The 21,140-nt window shown below is 36.5% G+C and overlaps 1 protein-coding gene across 1 annotated transcript in view; it reads left to right on the forward strand.

The window, feature by feature from the left end:
* The window catches only part of AKAP6 (A kinase (PRKA) anchor protein 6), a 524,753-nt gene that overhangs the window by 459,595 nt on the left and 44,018 nt on the right, over positions 1–21,140 (forward strand). The window contains exon 13 of the mRNA XM_011941871.1: positions 3,894–4,109. Coding sequence (XP_011797261.1) covers positions 3,894–4,109 — 216 coding nt within the window. The remainder of the gene's footprint in view (positions 1–3,893; positions 4,110–21,140) is intronic.

Raw genomic sequence — 21,140 nt, forward strand, 5'->3', positions numbered from 1 at the left:
ATTCTTACATCTCATTTGCTGTAACAGTTCTTGGTGTAAATGAAGTTGTTCTTTTATTATAAGCTTATTTATATCCTTTTATAAACTGTATGACATTAAATGTCAAGTATGTGTATACAAGTAAATATAAGTAAATATCTATGTAATATGTTTGCATATATGCACATATTTGATATATAATGAAGACTAAATACCAGTATTGAAAGTCTTAACTTCAATAGTGTTAAACTGAAGCCAATGTGAAGAATAATATTGCACATTTGTTCAATAATATGATTGGTTTAAACAGTTTAAAAAAGTGACAGAGGAAGTCAGTAGAGGAATAAAACCCAGGTAAACCAAAAAACACCCCTGTGCATTGCCACTGGTAAATTGAAAATCAAATTGAGAGTTTGCAAATGTGAAACAAAAGTCTTCAGCCTATTGGTAACTACCTTATAATGTGGATCAGAGATCATTATTAAGGGGGGGAAAAGACAGATAATGACCTCCATACTAACAGATTTCACCTTGCAAGATGAAATTGCCTAAAGATTATCAAATTATAGGTAAATATGAAAGCATTTGGAATCCCTTTCTTAGGCATATTGATAGTTGTGTTTTTCTTTCTTTTTAAATTTTGTTTCCCTCTTCTTTATAGTTTTCTGGGAAGGCAATATGACTTGTGTGGGAACCAACATGATCTCATTAGATGTCAAGGAAAATGCTTAAAAATGGCAATAATGAAAAGCATTTCAAACCTTTCTGTTTCCAGCTTCCTTTTCTAACTGCTTCACTCTCTCTCCCCAACACACCAGGCATTCCTACTGCCAGAGGCTACTTACTTGTTTTCCATTTTAACATACCTCTCAGCCTTCTACCCATATAACCACCACTACCCATCTTGGTCCATCTGGTTCACACCATTCCCCTGAAGATTTCATTGACTCTTTTAATAGCAACTTGCACATACTTCTGTTAGCACCTTCCTCTCTGAAGTATACTTGATATTACACTTATTTGTATAGTTTACTTCCAGTAGACTCTCAACTCCTTGAGGGAAAAAGGGAACTTGCTCCTTTTTGAAGCCTTCGTTCCTGAAACAGTGCCTAGCATATGGAAAGTGCAGTACACGTTTAAGGAGATCAGGGAGGTAGGGATGTGTTTGTCTTATTTCTGTGCTTTACTTAGGTTACTTACCTTGAGTTTCTGTTTCAAAGCACATTTTCTCTGAAATGAAGCCAAAATAGTTATAATAATTGTTTGTTAATATCTATACGTATTTATGGAAATAATATAAACTACTGATTCTAAGAAACATTGCCAGCAAATCTACTGACTTTATTTATTAAACATTTGTGATTATAAATGCATATGTATATTTTAATGGCTGTCATGGAAGCCCATTTATGTAGAAGAATGTTATTTTATTAATTATATCTTCTAGGTATAAAAAAGTACTGAAAAATATGCTGGCCATGTAAAATTTCCAAGTTTCCCCTCCTTTTTAAAAGTAGCATTATTTCCCAAGTGCACATGTTGGATAAATTTTTAATTCAGAATGTAGACTAAGCCCTTTGTTCATTTAAAGTAAAAAAAAAAAAAAAAAAACCCTGCAGAATTGTGAATATCCAAAAGTCAGATATTGAATATCAACAGTAACTGCCTTCTCAGTTTTTAAACCACTGTATTCATCTTGATTGATTCAAATTAAGATAGGAGTGGGGATCACCTAGATACTTAAATACTGGATACATTCTAGATACTTACAAAAAAATTTATGGCCAGTGATCTTTATGAAAAATTTCTCCCAGCAACCTCACGTGTCCTGTTTCAGAACTTTGAAAATGCCTATAAGGTGAATGAAGTCTATTTGTGGTACTTTGCAAATGTTACCTGATGTGGACTGTGCTAACTCTGCACATATCTTTAGTGCCATCCATTGCACATTTTCATTCAGCTAAGAACTTTGGGACTTTTTGTTGGCTTAAGAAATACAGTTATTACGCTAGTTAACTTTAAAGAGAGTTTTGCAGAATTCAGTTCTGTGGCACAGAAACATCTCTTTCGATTTTTCTAGGCCTTGACTCTTAACAAGTTAACAAAACAGAAACAAAACCCCAAATCCTTAATATTAATATTTATAGTACTCGGGCCAATTTCATTTAGCCATAATGTTATCTTGAAGTGTTTAATATTGGGCCCCAAATTGGCAGGTATTAGGTGGCCTTCATAGTATGACTTGCCTAAGAGTTGTTCTAGAGCAAGAGATAAATTGAAGGGTGTGTGTGGATGTGTGTGTGTGTTTGTGTGCGTGAGAGAGAAGAGACAGAGAGGGAGAGAGAGAAAGAGAACAGGCGTGTGGGGTTGAGGGGAGACATTTGACAGGGTTGTAGAAGAGATGGAAACAATGCCTGTTGTCTTAGTAGGCTTAGGTTTTATCTTTGAATGTCTTAGGCATTTCTCCTCATTCAGCGAACCAATTAGTAGCAGCAGTAAAGAAATTTGTCAGACATGGTGGTTATATCAGGACTTATATAGGAAAATAGTAATGAACTCTAGGAAAATAAATAAGGATAAGTTCAAGAAACATAACTGAAACTGCTGCACTGGTATAAATTGAATAATAAAATTTCTAGTCATATTTTGCCGTAAATAGAGGTTTGGGAATTTGTCATTCTCCTTATTTAAAATTCAGAAATATTAAAGGTACAGAGTTCTCTCATTACAGAAATAATAGAATTTCAGCCATTACTGAGTTAGGGTCATTTAAATGGCTATAGCATGCATTGTATCAATAAGTGGAACATCTGTATGAAATGTCCACCTGCTGATCTAATACCCCCACTCCATGCACATTTCAGCGCACCACACTTAATCATTTTAAGATTTCTTCTAATGAAGCCTTATCTAGATTAACATTTTAAGCACAAATACTTTCAGGCATTAAAACTCTCACACTAAATGAAATTGTATTGTCTTGTTTACCCTTGTTGATTAATAAGCAATCTGTTAACTGTTAGAACAGTCCAATTGTGGCAGTAGAAGGAGATTAGTAATTCAGTGATGTTTGTGGATGTAATCATCATTTCTCCTGAAGGCTCCGAATTAGAATATCACTTACATACTATCCGTAGGCAAAGAAAGGATATAATATTTTTAGACATGTGTACCCACTATTTTGCTTGAATCATTCAGTTTAGGGTCACTGCAGCAATACAAATGCTTCTGGGGGCAAAATGCTATTTTGATGCATGCATGTCCTTCTTAAATAGTGTGAATGTCTATTAAAAGAAACACAGCAACCAACAAATAGTGCAGTAATAATCCAGTATCTTAATTTTCGCTTTCAGAACATTATTGCTCTGTTAATCGAGCTTCAGAAGAATATTTCTTATCTTTTTTTTCAGATAATAGATTTTATATATAAAAATTCTTTGCAATCTTATTTAACTTGTTCTCAGCCAGTAGAAAACTGAACTTTTTGCCTCCAAAGAATGTAGGAATAAATTTGGAAAAATTCTATTTCTTTTCAGAGGATTTTTGTATCTTTTGTGTTTCCTTTGACCTTATGTCAAAGCATTTCAATCTGTTTGGCATTCATCTGACCTAAGTGATTTATTTCATTAGGCTAGAAATTGGTAATTACTCAGGTGTCAAGGGGGACTCTACATTTCAGAGGGATAAATCAGTGAAAAAGTGTGATGGAATGGGATGCAGCTAAATTCTTTAGCATATTGGGCTTCTGTAGAAGGCCTCCATTCTACACGAGACATCAGAGCTCTTCTTGTTGTCCTATTGTTGGTAGCTGAGTGTATCACTACAATTTGAAATTATGATGGAAGAAAGTGTTTCATGTTTTAGGGAACTTTGCCCTATAAACACTTATAGATTGGTTTCTCTCTATGTTGCAGTCCCTCTGTCGTGAAATCAAGCAACGACGTCGAGGAGTTGCCTCCATTCTGCGACTATGCCAGCATCTTTTGGATGACCGGGAGACTTGCAATCTGAATGCAGACCACCAGCCCATGCAGCTGATCATTGTAAATCTTGAAAGAAGGTGGGAAGCCATTGTCATGCAAGCCGTCCAGTGGCAAACACGTCTACAAAAGAAGATGGGAAAAGAATCTGTGAGTGATGTTTTTTTAAGCATCATGGTCTCTCATTTTCTCAGACAAAAAATAATTCTTTCAGGCTTGGAAACTGTGTTCATCTTATAAATGGTTTTACTAACAAAGTGGTTTTGCCATCTTACAAATGGTTTTAAGTAACTAAAGCTAGTAGTTTTACTACTAACTAGCTGTCCACTAAATGAAACTCCATTTGTTGTAACACTGACATTTATTTGCCTTACTAAAATGCTTTTAGTGTATCTCATTGTCTTTTTGAAAAAAATCACATGGAGGTTTTGCTTAACCTTACCAACCTAAGCCATTAATTCTTTCAATCATTCCTTCACTAACAATATTCATTAATCATACAAGAACCCATGAATATTTTGCTAGAAAGTAGCTTAGTACTGTCAGAGCATATGGAGCAGTGTGTATGCTCTGCAGATAATACAATGAAATAAAGTATATTGTTTACCTTTCCCTGACATGACATAACATCATCTGTTTGTACACTAATCTCCTAGTGTTCCTGCTTAGAGCTTCTTCTGATAGTTATATTGCTGAGAATTGGCAAGTTTCCTCTCAGAGTTTTAATGCAGTGCTCAAAGTGGTGAGTAGAGATTCCTTTTAAGGATTTTCCAAATTGAGTACAGGTTTAAGCTGTTGCTAGATGAAGGAAATAGATATAACTAGAAGTTGTATCATTGTAATATACAATGCATATTTGTCCAGAGAGCCTTCATATCCTTTAGGAAAGGATTTATCGATAAAAAGATTGCATACTCCAAATGACCTTGAGGTCAGTGTCTATTAGTTGAAGGCCCAACTCCCATGTTTGACTTATATAAATGGAATACATACATATATACATAGAATGGGAAGTTTTCCTTATATGTTTATATTTTTCAGTTCTGTAACTTTGGAATGTTCAGGATCCAATATTAAAAAATCAAATGTAAAAATCATGCTGCTGAAAAATTCTTTCCTTCTATGAATTCTGATTTTAACGAAGCCTTAATATCTGCTCTCTGATGTGTTTGGCACTTGGGACTGGGAACAGAAGGGACAATGAATCAGCAAGCCATCTAATTCTTTTTGTATCTGTAGATATATTGAGTCTAGGGGGTGATTTTGTCCTCAATAGTTCTGTTTAATTGTTTTAAGCTGAACTGTTAAATTTCTTAAGACTTCCAAGTTATTACTAGTAATCAGAGTCAACATAATTAGATGTCTTTTCTTGAAATGACCTGTTTATTGTAAAGCTATTTAGCTGGCATGTTTTTTGTTTGTTTTGAGAGTGTTTGGAAGAGCAGATGAGATTATTGTTATTACTTTCTATACTTTTAAGCCTGTAACTGTGGTAGTGGCCATAAGATATATGCAAAAATCAACTGCAGCAGGAAAAGTTGTGAAATTTTGGAAGCATTCAGGAGTCATGCTTTGGAGGAGTCAAAGTTGCGTTTCTTTGAGGATTTATTTGAAATCATATGATCAGGGGTTCTAGAACAGTTCTCTGCAGACTACATGTAGACATTTTTATCCTATTTCTTTTTTTTTTTTTTTTAAGGATGGGATCTTGCTCTATTTCCCAGACTGGGGTACACTGGCCTGATCATAGCTCACTGCAGCCTCAAACTCCTGGGCTCAAGTATCCCCCCACCTCAGCCTCTCAAGTAGCTAGGACTACAGGCATGTACCACCATACCTGCCTAATTTTTATTTTACTTTTTGTAGAGACATGGTCTCACTATGTTGCCCAGGCTGGTCTCAAATTCTTGGCGATCCTCCCACCTTGGCCTCCCAATGTGCTGGGATTGCAGGTGTGAGTCACTGCACTCAGCCTTTTATCCTACTTCTATGGTAAAGGCTAGCTTTAGCTTTGAGGAAACCCTGGCTGCTTCTTAAAGATTCAAACTACTACATACAGGCAGATTCAAATTGCAAACAGAGAAAGGTGTTTCCTTTTGTTTACATTGACTGCTGAATGTGTAGACTGGAAAAATGAAGGTAGCAAATAAGGTCCTTTGTGCTGAAAAAAGTTGAAAACCACTGTTGGAAAAGGAATGAAGAGAGTGGACTAATGCCAGCAAATACTGTGAGCACAGGGTACATCATTCAGTGGGAGATATTTCTCTGCTTCTTATCTCTGTTGGTTGAGTGAAGAGTCCAAGTTGCTTTGAAGTTGCCAATGTGGGAGGCTGCCTTTGCAGATAATCAGAAACCTCTAAGTTGACTCTTCAGTTATCATATGTCCCCATTCCCATTTCATCCTTGCTTGTGCATTAGGACTTTCACTTCTTGATATGGTTTGTCTGTGTCTCCAACCAAATCTCATCTTGAATTGTAGCTCCCATAATTCCCAGGTGTTATGGGAGGGACCCAGTGGGAGATAATTGAATCATGGAGGTGGTTTCCCCCATACTGTTCTTGTGATAGTGAATAAGTCTCATGAGATCTGATGGTTCTATAAGGGGAAACCCCTTTCACTTGGTTGTCATTCTCTCTTGTCTGCTGCCATTTAAGATGTGCCTTTTGCCTTCCACCATGATTGTGAGGCCTCCCCAGCCACATGGAACTGTGAGTTCATTAAACCTCTTTTTCTCTATAAATTACTCAGTCTTGGATATGTCTTTATCAGCAGTGTGAAAACAGACTAATACACTGCTGTATTCCCCCAGGGCCTGGGAAATACTTGGACATAGTAGGTCTACAAATAAGTATTTGCTGAATGAATTGAGTACATGTGTTCATTTAATAAATTTTGTTTCATTCTGGCATTTGATTTGGAGTTACTGTATATTCTAAATTTTTACATTTTTTCACAAAGTAGCTGAGTGTTATGTTTCTATAAGAACACCAAGAAGATGATCTTTAATCTGTCTTGTTTAATAAGGCCTCCCCAGACTCCCAGACCTGTTTCCTAAACTCAAGGAGACTGTCAGTCTCTAAGTGGAGTCTAGGGAGGCTAAAGTGGCTAACATTGCTACAGGGCAGAATGCCAAAGAGGAAAGGACTACACAGACTAGGCACACCGGAGATATACAGAGGGATGTTCTCAAGTACTCAGCAGAAGGAACCACCTAAAGAGATTAGAGGAAACAGTCCCTGGAGCTTGCACAGAGCTAGAAATGGTTCCCTTTTCCCTCACTCATAGTAGAAACCCTCATCATTCACAAGGCATGTGATAGGGTACCAAGAAAGGTTTTTGCCTTAGTAACGGGGCAAACTTAGACTAAATGCTGCTCTGGTCTTACCCAAAAAAACTTAAAAGCAAGACCTGAAAGGACTAAACTGTTTCAAAGTAATTTTACTATACTCCCAGGACAAAGCTCAAGAATATTTATAGGAATACAAATACCCAGCATACAACAAGATAAAATTTATAAAATTTATAGTGTCTGACATCCAGTCTAAACCTACCAGGAATGGAAAGAAGCAGGAATAGTCAGCTGATGAGGAGAAGAATATTAATCAATATAAACTGATCCAGAAATGTCACAGAGTATAGAATTGGTAGACAAAAACATTAAAAGTTATTATACCCACATTCCATATGTTCAAGCAGCTGGAAAAAATATTGATCATATTAAGTAGAGACATTAAAAATCTCTACCTGAAATCACATTATAAAGAGGAAAGTTATCATTACTGAGATGAAAAATACACTGGATGAGATTAACAGCCAATTAGACATCACAGAAGAAATAATTTGTAAACCTGAAAACATAGCAATAAAAATTGTGCAAAATGAAGCAGAAAGAAAAAAAGACAAAACAAAATGAAAACAGAGCATCAGTGATTTCTGAGGTATCTTCAAGCAGCCTAACTGAAGATTAGAATTAGAATCGCATAATAAAAGGAAGGTGGAAGCTGGGTGCTGTTGCTCACATACGTAATTCCAGCACTTTGGTAGGCTGAAGTGGGAGGATTGCTTGAGGCCAGGAGTTCAACGACAACCTGGGCAACATAGCGAGACCTCGTTTCTACAAAACAATACAAAAAGTAGGCAGGCGTGAAGACACATGCTTGCAGTCCCAGCTACTTGGGAAGCTGAGGCAGGAGGATCACTTGAGCCTGAGAGGTTGTGGCTGCAGTGACCTGTGTTTGTGCCAGTGCACTCCAGCCTGGATGACAGAGTCAGACCCTGTCTCGGAAAAATAAAAATAGAAAGATAGTGGAACAAAATAACCTAGAATTATATATACAGAGAAAATATCATTCAAAAAGGAAGATAAAATAGTTTTCATTCATTAAAACCTGAAAATATTCATTACCCATAGACCTGTACCACAAGAAATGTTAAAGAGAGTCCTTCAACCAAATGGAAAATTCTATGAGATGGAAACCTGGAGAGGCACAAGGGAATGACGAAGACTGAGAGTAACTGTGTGGGTTACTGTGAAATATTTTTTGTATTATTTAAATATCTAAGTAGTAATAGGCTGCTTAAATCAAGTTAATAACAGCCTATTATCTATTTATAACATATGTAGAAGTCAAATGTATGACAACAATATCACAACGGCCAGGAAGCAACAAATGGAACTATGTGGTTTTTATTCTATGGGAGGTAGTATAATATCATTTAAAGTTTTTTTTTGAAAAGGGGATTAAAGAAAAAAATAGACATGTGATAAGATAAAATATATGCTTTTGGGTTTTTGTTTGTTTGTATTTTTAGATATGGGGTCTTACTCTGTTACTCAGGCTGCAGTGCAATGGCACGATCATGGCTCACTGTAGCCTTAACCTCCTGGGCTCAAGCAGGTCCCCTGCCTGAGCCTTCAAGTAGCTGAGAATACAGGAGCATGCCAGTATACCCAGTTAATTTTTCTTTTTCTGTAGAGATGGGATCTCACTGGTCTCAAACTCCTGGCCTCAAGCAGTCCTCCCACCTTGGCCTCCCAAAGTGCTGAGATTATAGGCATGAGTCACCATGCCTAGCTTATAACTCTTTAAAGACATAACAAAAAGCTATAATTAGTAGGCCAACAGAGGAAATGAATAGAATCATTTAAAAAAAAAAAAGAAAAAGAGAATAAAAACTAGATACAATAAATAGAAGAATAGCAAGATGGAAGACTTAAAACAACTGCATAAATAATCCTGTTAAATGGGAATGGACTAAAAGCCCCAATTAAAAGGCAACAATTATCAGATTGGGTTTATAGAGCTCTACTAAGTTACATGTTGCCTATGAGAAACCCAATTTAGGCCAGATGTGGTGACTCACACCTGTAATTTCAGCACTTTGGGAGGCTGAGGCAGCAGGATCACTTAATCCCAGGAGTTTGAGACCAGCCTGGGCAACACAGTGAAACCCCGTCGCTACAAAAAAATAAAAATAAAATATTAGCCGGGCATAGTGGCAGTGCACCTGTGGTCTCAGCTACCCACTACTCAGGAGGCTGAGGTGGGAGGATCACTTGCACCCAGGAGGTTGAGGCTACCATGAACAGTGTTTGTGCCCCTGTACCCCAGCCTGGGCAACAGAGTGAGACTCTGTCTCAGCGCCAAAAAAAAAAGGAAACCCACTTTAAACATAAAGATATAATAAAGCAAAGAATGGAAAAATATATATTAAGCTAACACAAACAGAGTTGGAGTGGCTGTGTTAATAGTAAACAATGTAGATTTCAGAGCAAAGAACATTACAAATTATAAAGAAGTGCATTCTTAATGATAAAGATGCCAATTAATCAAGAGGACATAACGTTACTAAATGTTTATGCTCTAAAACAGAGCTTTAAAATACATAAAGCAGAAATTGATAAAACTGTGAGGAGACAAAAAAAAACAGACCATTTTGGGCAGAGATTCTAATACTTTTTCTTAATAGCTGAGAGAGCAGAAAAATCAGTAAAGATGTAAAAGACCTGGAATGATGGAATTATACTATAAAGCAATTTAATTGGCACTTAAAACACTCTAACCAAGGCTTTTATCAAAAGGACAATGAATAACAATTGTTGGTGAGGTGAGGGTGTAGAAAAAAGGGAACCCTTGTACACTGTTGGTAGGAATGTAGATTGGTGTAGCCTCTGTGGGAAACAGTATGGAGGTTCCTAAAGAAAGTGAAAATAGAACTACTATATGACCCAGAAATCTATCTTGTGGATCTATACCCAAGAGAAATGAAATCACTGCCTCATAAGGATGTCTTTACTCACATGCTTATTGCATCATTATTTATCATAGCCAAGATATGGAGCAACTGAAGTGTCCATTAGATGAATGGAAAAATAAATTGAAAAAAAATATATATATATATATATATACACACACATGCTTATACACATACATACACACAATGTAATATTTGGCCTTAAAAAAAAAAAAGGAGATCCTGCTATTGGTGAAAACATGGATGAAACTGGAGGACATTACACGAAGTGAAATAAACCGGACACAGAAAGAAAAACATCACATGATCTCACTTATATATGGAATCCAAAAAGAAAAAATGAAAGAAACAGAGAATCTAAAGGTACCAGAAATCAGGTACAAGGGAAATGGGATGATGTAGGTCAAAAGGTATGAAGTTGGAGTTATGGTCTGATTAAAAAATCTAGAGATCTAATGTAAAATCTGAGATGATGGATATGTAAATTTGCTTGAATATAGAAGTCACTTCACTACATATATCAAAACATCATGTTGTACACAATATATACATGTAAAAATCAGTCATGCCATCCAGCAGCAGCAGAATATACATTCAAGTGCACACCTAACATCTACTAAAACTCTCTTCTGAGCCACAAAACAAGTCTTAAATTTAAAAGAATTCAGCCAGGTGTGGTGGCTTATGCCTGTAAGCCCAGCACTTTGGAAGGCTAAAGCAGGAGGATGGCTTGAGCCTGAGACTAGCCTGAGCAATATATCAAGACTCCATATCTTTTTTTTTTAATTAAAATAAGTCATATCATACAAAGTATGTTATTTGACTATAATAGAATTAGCTTAGAAATAAGTAATAGCAATATATTTGGAAAACCCTCAAATACATGGAAGCTGAATAACACTTACATACAACTCATGGGCCAAAGAAGAAATGAAAAGGAAATTAGAAAGTATTTTTAACTGAATAGTAACAAAATATTAAAATCTGTGGGATGCCACCAAAACAATGATCTTAGTTTTCACCTTTTGAAAGTGGAGAAAGAAGACCAAGTTAAATCCAAAGTAAATAGGAGAAAGAAAATAATAAAATTAGAGCAGAAATCAGTGAAATAGAAGACAGAAAAAATAATAAAGAAAAAAATCAATGAAATGAAAAGCTGAGGTTATTTTTGAGAAGACTAATAAAATTGATAAACCTCTAGCCAGACTGATTGGGAGAAAAACGAGAAGAAATAAATTATCAGTATCAGGAATAAGAGACAGACATCACTACAGCTTCTACTAATAGTAAAAGAAGACTATCAGCCAAGATCACGCCATTGCACTCCAGCCTGAGCAACAAGAGCGAAACTTAGTCTCAAAAAAAAAAAAAAAAAAAAACAGGAGAGGTATGAAGATAATTTTATGAATAATCTTTTATCTACTAAATACGTTGAGTCATTAGTTTAAAACCTCCAGAAAATTTTCAGACCTAGTTGGTTTTATAGGTGAATTCTACCAAATGTGTAAAGAATAAATAATATTAATTTCATGCAAAGTTGTCCAGAAATTGAAAAGGAAAGAATATTTTTCATTCTCATTCCTTGGGCAAGCATTACCCAGATGTCAAAAAGGCAATACAAGAAAACTGCTGGATTATATCCCTTATGAATGTCAATAAAAAGATTCTTAACAAAATTTTATCAAATCAAAAAGTATATAAAATAGAAACTACATCATGATATTGTGAGGTTTAGCCTAGAAATACAGAGTAGTTTAATACTTGAACAAAATCGATGTAATTCATCATATTTGCACACTAAGAGAGGAAAACCATTTGATTATCTCAATGCTGAAAAAGCATTTGCCGAAATCCAATATCCTTCACAATAAAAACTCTCAGAAACCTAAGGAAACAATGTCCAGGTGTGGTGGCTCAAGCCTGTAATCCCAACACTTTGGGAGGCCGAGGTGGTTGGATCACTTGAGGCCAGGAGTTTGAGACCAGCCTGGCCAACATGATGAAACCCCATCTCTACTAAAAATAGAAAAACTTAGCTGAGCATGGTGGTGCACGCCTGTAATCCCAGCTACTCGGGAGACTGAGGCAGGAGAATTGCTTCAGCCTGGGAGGTGGAGGTTGCAGTGAGCCGAGATCATGCCACTGTATTCCAGCCTTGGTGACAGAGAGCAACTCTGTATCAATAAAAGGAAGGAAAGGAAGGAAGGAAGGGAGGGAGGGAGAGAGGAAGGGAAAGAAAAAGAAAGGAAGAAAGGAAGAAAAGACCTAAGGAAAAACTTAATAAAGGCGATCCACAGCTAATCAACAGTTAACATCATACTCAATAGTGAAAAACAGAATACTTGTCCTCTAATATCAGGAATAAGGCAAGGATGTACAATTTCACTGTTTCTATTCAAAATTGTGTTGGAAGTTTTAGCCAGATCAATAAAACAAAAAAAAGAATTTAAGACATACCATTTGGCAATTAAGAAGCAAAATTATTTTTACTCAGAGATTCCATCACCATCTATGTAGAAACTGCTACAGAATCTACAAACAGATACTAAAACGAATAAGGGAATTTAACAAGGTTTTAGGATACAAGATCAATAATATAAATGTCAATTATATTCTAGATACTGTTGATAAATAATCATAAATTGAAATTTTTAAACATTCAATTTATAATATTAATAGTACATGAAATGCTTAGGGATGTATCTAACGATAGATATGGAAGAACTGTATGCAAACAGCTACAAAATACTGCTGAGAGAAATTATTAACAAATTATAACTAAATTAATAATAGACTATACTGAATTCATGGATCAGAGGACACTATATTAAGATATCAAATCTCCCCAAATTTATCTATAGAATTAATGTAATCCCAATGAAAATCTCAGTGGTTTTTTTTTTTTTTTTTTTTTTTTGGTAAAAATTTGTAAGCTGATTCTAAAAGTCATTTGGAAATGCAAAGGACATAGAATACCCAAAGCAACTTTCAGAAAGATGAGTTAAATTGGAGGATTTATACCTCCTGGTATCAAGAGTTATAATAAAGCTACAGTAGTCAAGAAAGTACGGCATTGCTGTCAAGGTCAACAAATACATCAATGGAACAGAATAAATATTTCAGAAATAGAGCTACACATAAACATAAATGGTCAATTGATTTTTAACAAAAGTACAAAGGCAATTCAATGGAGAAAGGGTAATCTTTCAACAAATGATCCTGGAACAATTGAATTTCCATATGCACAGACATAGATTCATCTATATAATGTACCATATAAAAATTAGCCAAAGTAAATAATTGACCTAAATGTAAAATGTAGAAAATTTTAGAAAAAAATATCATATGGTGAAATCTTTGTGATCACTGGCGCAATTACAAAGGGTAATGAGAAATCTTTTGAGAGTGATAGAAATATTCATGATCTTGTTTGTAGTGATCATTTTGTATGTGTATTCTTATATCAAAACATAAAATTGTACATTGTAATATGTATAATTTACTTTATTTAAATTATACCTCAATAAAACTGTTAAAAAAAAACACATATTCAGAATTTTAATTACAAAGGAGTTGATAGATTACCCTGAAGCCTGGCAGTGAGTATCATTGTCTTGGAATAAGTAAATGAAAATGGGCATTCCTTTTCTGAAGAACCAAACAATACTAATAACAGCTAACACATGGCACTTGATATATATCAGGCAATGTTAAGTCCTTTAAGACTCTTAATAACCATATAATTTATGTGCCATTATCCTCTATTTTACAGAAGAAAAAAATTAAAGCAAAGAAAATTTCAGCAACTTTTCCCAAGTTACCACCTGGTTTGTAACTCATTTGAGATTTGAACCTGGGAGCTCTGGCTTCAGAGTCAGTGTCCTGAATCAACCTCCTAAACCTGCCTCTCTAGGACAAAGCCTTCTTTAATGATAAGAATGATACATATGCAGTCACTTTTAAATCAAGTAAATGAACAAGACTTTTATAAATACAAATTAAGTGACTTAGATTTGGAAATTAGGTGATTCTATTTTCAATATATTTTGGGAAGTTATGGATCAAATTTTCTTATCACATGTGACATATGGAGAAGTTTTAATTGTCAAAAATTATATCTAAATGGGCTATGAAAAGCAATAATTTCTTATGAGAACTTTAAGAAAAAGGAGTAAGCAAGCTCTTTCCCTTTTAAAGTGCTAGAGAAAATAGAGAAGAGGATTTGGGCTGCTGTGTGAATTGGCTGACCACTGATAGTTCACTGACACTTATTTAAGCATTTCCTCTAAGTACATGGGACTTTCTTATTAAATTCACACATGCCTTACAGAAACTCATGACATTTATGGAATTTGTAGTAAGAAGGACAGTTTTCCAGCAGTGATTTGTATATACCGCAAATCAAATTTCTCTTCTCAAATGCCATCTTAACAAACTTCTCTACTGAACAGGTTCAGTCTAGTATACACAATTTCCTCAGGGGAATCTGCATAATTGCTATCACAAGAGGGTGTTAGACATTATGAGGAGACATGTTTCTCAGTTTTTAATTTTTTTCCATATTAGTTTTGTTTGTCTAATTTACTGCTGAAGATCCCTCTAAAAAGCCATGTGGCATATCTTAAGTGTCACTCACCAAGAGAGTCAGGCTGTTGCATTACTTGCTAACAACATTGAACATATACTGTTTCTCAGTTGCTGTGTTACCACTTTTAATACATTGTGTTATTTAATCTTCATAACAACTGAAGATGAAGAAACTAAATTTTTGATAGATTAAATAAATTATACAAAGTTATGTATCCAGCAGGTAGAGAAAGATGTGGATGCAGGCATATCAGACTCCAAGATGTAAAGTTCTTTTAGCTCTTAAAGGGTTTATTGATAAAGATTTCTTGCCTTTCTTCCCCGTAAGACTACTTTGGTTGTTTAGCATATCTGTGTTGATGATTTATATTGTTATTCTTTTTATTGGAGACTGCCTGAAATTCCTTTTTGAATTGAATACAAGAAGAATCATATAAATGATTGATAGCACAGTAATTTTCATTAATATACTATTTTCATTAGTCAGTTCTAAGGACTTTTGCATGACATATTAAAGATCTGCAGACTCCAGTTAGACTGGATTGAATTAGAGAACACCATTTGGAAATAAATCCAGTGCTTCCCTCCATACTTTTTCATTGGCTCTTTTTTCTCTATTGCATGTCCTTCCAATGAAAATTGGCTCTTACATAAAGAGTTGGATTCATCAGAAGAAATACATGAATGGAGTTAGCTATTGGTATTATTTGGAAAAATTTCAAACTCAAGAATGAGAAATAACTAAATAAAGAAAGTAAATCTTGAGAGGGAAAACATTTCTTGTAAATAATTGAAGTAAAAATTAAATTTTGAATTGAGAAAGTTTGAATAATTAAATAATAAGTTACAGTTTAGATTTTTTTTATTTTTTATTATTTTTTGTTGTTGTTGTTTCGACGGAGACTCGCTCTGTCGCCCACGCTGGAGTGCAGTGGCACAATCTCACTCACTGCTAGCTCCGCCTTCCCAGGTTCACGCCATTTTCCTGCCTCAGCCTCCCGAGTAGCTGGGACTACAGGTGCCTGCCAACACGCCCGGCTAATTTTTTGTATCTTTTAGTAGAGACAGAGTTTCACCATGTTAGCCAGGATGGTCTCAATCTTCTGACCTCGTGATCCGCCTGCCTCGGCCTCCCAAAGTGCTGGGATTACAGGTGGGAACCACAGCGCCCAGCCTACAGTTTAGATTTGTAATATGTATTTTTATGAATGAAATACTTTGGAGTAATAGAATGAGTCCTATGTAAAACTCTCTTGAGTTTCCTGTTGGCAGTTTTCTTGAATCCAAAGACAAAATTGAAGGGAAATATGATCTGACAGTTAATATATGTGTGAAGCCTAGTTGGGCAAGTACTTGCAAAGTGTTGTAAATATAAGGCTCTTTGAGTGTTGGTTGGAAATAGTATGGGATTTTGCCATAAATATCCTTGCTCTGCCAGTTTTTGAAAGATCTTTGTACAGGACAACTTCTTTCTCTCACAACTTTCCCAGTTCAGATTCTTACATCATCTGCACCATATAAACGAATGCTATACTTATTTGGAGACAGTCAAACCAACCAAGACTAAACTAATAAGTAAAAGGACACAAATTTCTCTTTAGTTTTCAGAAATATGAGAATGTGATTTAAAAAAATAACTGGTGAAGACACAGGTATCATTCTCAGAAAATGAAAATGGTTTGACAAAGTCTTGTATTACATTTATTAATGATGTCCTCAAGTAATGTCCAATTCACTCCTCGATTTTTTAAGAAAATGTTCTGGGGTCATTTCTAACAACTGAGGACACCACTGCCATTGAGTGGGTGCATCTGGGGAGACAGTAACAATGCATGAAACAACCCTGTATGCAGACAGATTTTTCCACAAATGCCAGCAGCGTCCCCATTGGAAAACACTTTGCTCTGTAACCATTTTGGTGTACTCTTACTTTCATGTTCATGCTGAGGACAGATCTCTGATAATATACATCTGTAAAGTACTCAGTACAGCTCTACTTAGCCCTCTCAGGGACCCAAACCTTTATCTTAAGAGCAAGAAAAATGTACCTTTCCTATCTGTTTCCTTACCTCTCTAACTCTCATATAAGGCCTCTGAATGGTCCTATCACTGTTTTCTGATTTCAGACAAGTAGTTATCAGTAGCAAGTAAATTATTCTTGCTTTTCAAATAAATGTTTTAAACAGAAATAATTTGGATTCCTTTGAAATATTTTTATTTCAATGAGTGTGCTTTTGAATCCTTTGTGAATTTAGGGTTTTAAGTTTTTATTCTTTGTACAAATGTATTTTTTTCTTTTGCCCTGGCATTCCAGAACTCCAGCATTGAAAACAGAATGCTGTGTCCAGAGAAACCTTACACATTTATTGGCCCCAAAAGTACATAACACATCTAGCCACATAATTGAAAATAATAAGGCCACGATAAATGGGATGGCCCCAGGGTAAAACACCCAAAGGATTCAATTGGTGTCACTTTGCATCAATGTCCATGCATCATGGTAATTGAGGTAACATAACCAATTACCACATTTTAATTAGAGTTCTAAGAACTCGAGGAAATTTGCAATGATCAGACAGCTCACTTTACAAAAGAAAAGAAAGAAACAATGAAAGGAAGGGGAGGAACCCCACACTTTTTCTGCCTCTCAATCTTATTATTTGGTGATGCATATATTAAGATAAACAGCATTCTTATCCTAATCTGACTAATGATTTCAGAAATTTATGACCAAAGAAATTCTCTAGATTGTGACCTTGGCTTATAATTTCATTTCCCATCTGGGTGTACCTCACTATTGTAAGCTGGGGATTCATTCTAAGTTTTTAAGTCAGTGTCTGAACACAGTGACACATTATTAAATACATATTTATCTGGGTTTGGTTGCTGAACAAAAATAGATCTAGATTTCACCCCCCAAAAAATTAAAAGCAAACAGAATTACTACATTTAGAAAATAATTTTGACTTGTGGCAATTATTTTTATAAGGCTAGAGTTTAAGTGAAAAACCTCCTGTAAAATTTTAGTGCTGCTACATAATCAAGTAATTATGTAATTACTTGTACTTAATTACTTACAAGAGAGATCGCTGTTAAAAAAAAAAAGTCTTTATACATGTCAAAAACAGCTCTCTTCTTTAGAGTATTTCTAGATAAGCTTCAAATACCAAAAAGCTCTTTTAAAGTAACCTCCAATAAATTTATTTTTCTTTCATAAATCCCTTACCATTTTTTTCGAATACATGAAAGTACATTACATAGAGATCTACATGCCCTCCCTCCTGTTTCCACTTATTACAGCCAAAAACAAACCTGTCATTCCAAATCCTTGGGAGGCTGAAACAGGAGGACTGCTTGAGCCTAGGAGTTCAAGGATGCAATGAGCTGTGATTATACCACTTTATTCTAGCCTGGGCAACGGAGTGAGACCCCATCTCAAAAAAGAAGGTGGGAAGGAAGAAACAATTCTTGAATTACACATGAAGGGCTTGATATTAAATATAAGAATATAAGACATGTATCCTTAATGTGACAGTTCCCAGTAGACAGAGTAGATTTTCAAGAAAGCTGGGAATTTTCTTGAGTATTAGAATATGGTGATTAAGAGCTGGGGCCAGATTCTCTCTCACTTAGTAGCTGTGTGATCATGGCAAATTATTTAACTTCTGTGTGCCTCAGTTTCTTCATCTGTAAGATAGAGATAACAATGATAAACTATAAAAACCCTAGAAGGGAAAGTCAAGATGGCCAATTAGAAGCATTTGTGGTCTGTGGCCTGCGAAACTCATGGAAAGGAATGAAAAGGGGCAAGGGAATTCAGCACCTTCAACTTTTATATCCAGGATCTCACATTGGAACTAACTAAGCAAACAACTCAACCCATGCAGAATGAAGAAAAGCAGGGGGTGGGGGCAACAGCCCACCTGGGAGTGACACAGAGCCAAAGGAACCCCCACCCTCAGCCAAGGGAAGCAGTGAGTGAGTGTGCAACCCCACCCAGGAAACCATGCTTCTCCCATGAATCTTTGCAACTGGCAAATCAGGAGATCCCCTTGTGAGCCCACACTACCAGGTCTTTAGGTCCAAGACACAGAGCTGTGTGGAGTCTCAGCAGAGCAGCCACTCAGGCACAAATAGAGACCCAGGAGTTTTGCAATTCTGGCCCTGGCATCCCTGGCAAGGCAGGAAATCCATCCATACATATCCTTAGGAAGGATGCTGAATTCAGGGAGCCAAGCAGTGTCATTCTTCGGACCCCACTTCCACAGCACCTCACAAGTTAAGACCTACTAACTTGGAATTTCAGTCAGCCAACAACAGCAGGCTGGAGTCTGACTAAGACAGGACCAAGTTCCTGTGGGGAGGGGCAGCCACCATCTATGTGGTTCAGTAGACTCAGCCATTCCAGCCTGCCGCCTTTGGAGAAAACAAACCATATGAACAAGGAAGGGTCCTCTACAGTGCAGCACAGCTGCCTTGGCAGATCATGGCCAGACTGCTTCTTTAAGCGGAACCTCGATCCATTCCTCCTCACTGGGTGAGATCTCCCTGTAGAGGCTTTAGCCACACCAGCAAGGGTTCTACAGACAGAGCTCTGATCTCTCCCTGAGATGGAGCTCCTGTGCGTAGGGGCAGCCACCATCTCTGCAGTTCAGTTGATTCAGCCATTCCAGCCTGCCAGCTTTGGAGAATGCAGGCTGTCTGGACAAGGAAGGGTCTCTCCGAATGCAACACACCTGCTCTACCAAACAGCATCCAGATTGCTTCTTTAAGTAGATCCCTGATCCCATTCCTCCTGACTAGGTGAGACCCCAACAGGGGTTAAAAGAAAACAGACCGTTAAAAGAAAAACGAACCGTTAAAAGAAAAACAAACAGAAAACAACAATATCAACAATAAGACCTCACAAAAACCCCATTCAAAGGTTAGTATCCTCAAAGATCGAAGGTAGATAAACCCATAAAAGGAGAAAGAATTGATGCAAAAATACTGAAAACTCAAAAAGCCAGAGTGCCTCTTCTCCATATGACTGCAGCACCTCTCCAGCAAGGGCACAGAACTGGGCTGAGGCTGAGATGGTTGAATTGACAGAAGTAGGCTTCAGGAGGTGGGTAATAATGAACTGAGCTGCAGGAGCATGTTGTAACCCAATGCAAAGAAGCTAAGAATCGTGACAAAACAGTATAGGAGCTGAAAGCCAGAAAAGCCGGTTTAGAGACGAACATAACTGACCTAATGGAGCTGAAAAACACAACGTGATAACTTCACAATGCAATCACAAGTATCAATAGCAGAATAGACCAAGTGGAGGAAAGAATCTCAGAGCTTGAAGACTATCTTTCTGAAATAATACAGGCAGACAAGAATAGAGAGAAAAGGAATGAACAAAACCTCTGAGAAATATGAGATTATGTAAAGAGACTGAATCTACAACTGATTGGGGTACCTGAAAGAGACAAGGAGAATGGAACCAAGTTGGAGAACATGCTACAGGCTATCATCCAGCAGAACTTCCCCAACCTAGCAAGGCAGGTCAACATTCAAATTCAGGAAATGCAGAGAACCCCAGTGAGATATTCTGTGAGAAGATCAACCCCAAGACACATAATCATCAGATTCTCCAAGGTCAAAATGAGGGAAAAAATGTTAAGGGCAGCCAGAGAGAAAAGCCAGGTCACTTACAAAGGAAACCCATCAGACTAACAGTGGACCTCTCAGCAGAAACCCTACAAGTCAAAAGAGATTGGGGGCTAATATTCAACATTCTTAAAGGAAATATCTTTTCTTAATTAATTTATTTATTATACTTTAAGTTCTGGGATACATGTGCAGAACATGCAGGTTTATTACATAGGTATACATTTGCCGTGGTGGTTTGCTGCACCCATCAACCTGTCATCTAGGTTTTAAGCCCCTCATACATTAGGTATTTGTCCTAATGCTCTCCATCCACTTGCCCCTGACTCCCTGACAGACCCTGTTGTGTGATGTTCCCCTCCCTGTGTCCATGTGTTCTCATTGTTCAGCTTCCACTTGTGAGTGAGAACATGTGGTTTTTGGTTTCCTGTTCTTATGTTAGTCTGCTGAGAATGATGGTTTCCACCTTCATCCATGTCCCTGCAAAGGACATGAACTCATTCTTTTTTATGGCTGCATAGTTCCATGGTGTACATGTGCCACATTTTTTTTATCCAGTCTATCATTGATGGGCATTTGAGTTGGCTCCAAGTCTTTGCCATCGTGAATAGTGCTGCAATAAACATTAAACATATGTGTGCTTGTGTCTTTATAGCAGCATGATTTATAATCCTTTGGGTATGCACCCAGTAATGGGATTG

Source organism: Colobus angolensis, unplaced genomic scaffold (assembly GCF_000951035.1).
Source record: "Colobus angolensis palliatus isolate OR3802 unplaced genomic scaffold, Cang.pa_1.0 Scaffold202, whole genome shotgun sequence".
Taxonomy (NCBI): Eukaryota; Metazoa; Chordata; class Mammalia; order Primates; family Cercopithecidae; genus Colobus; species Colobus angolensis.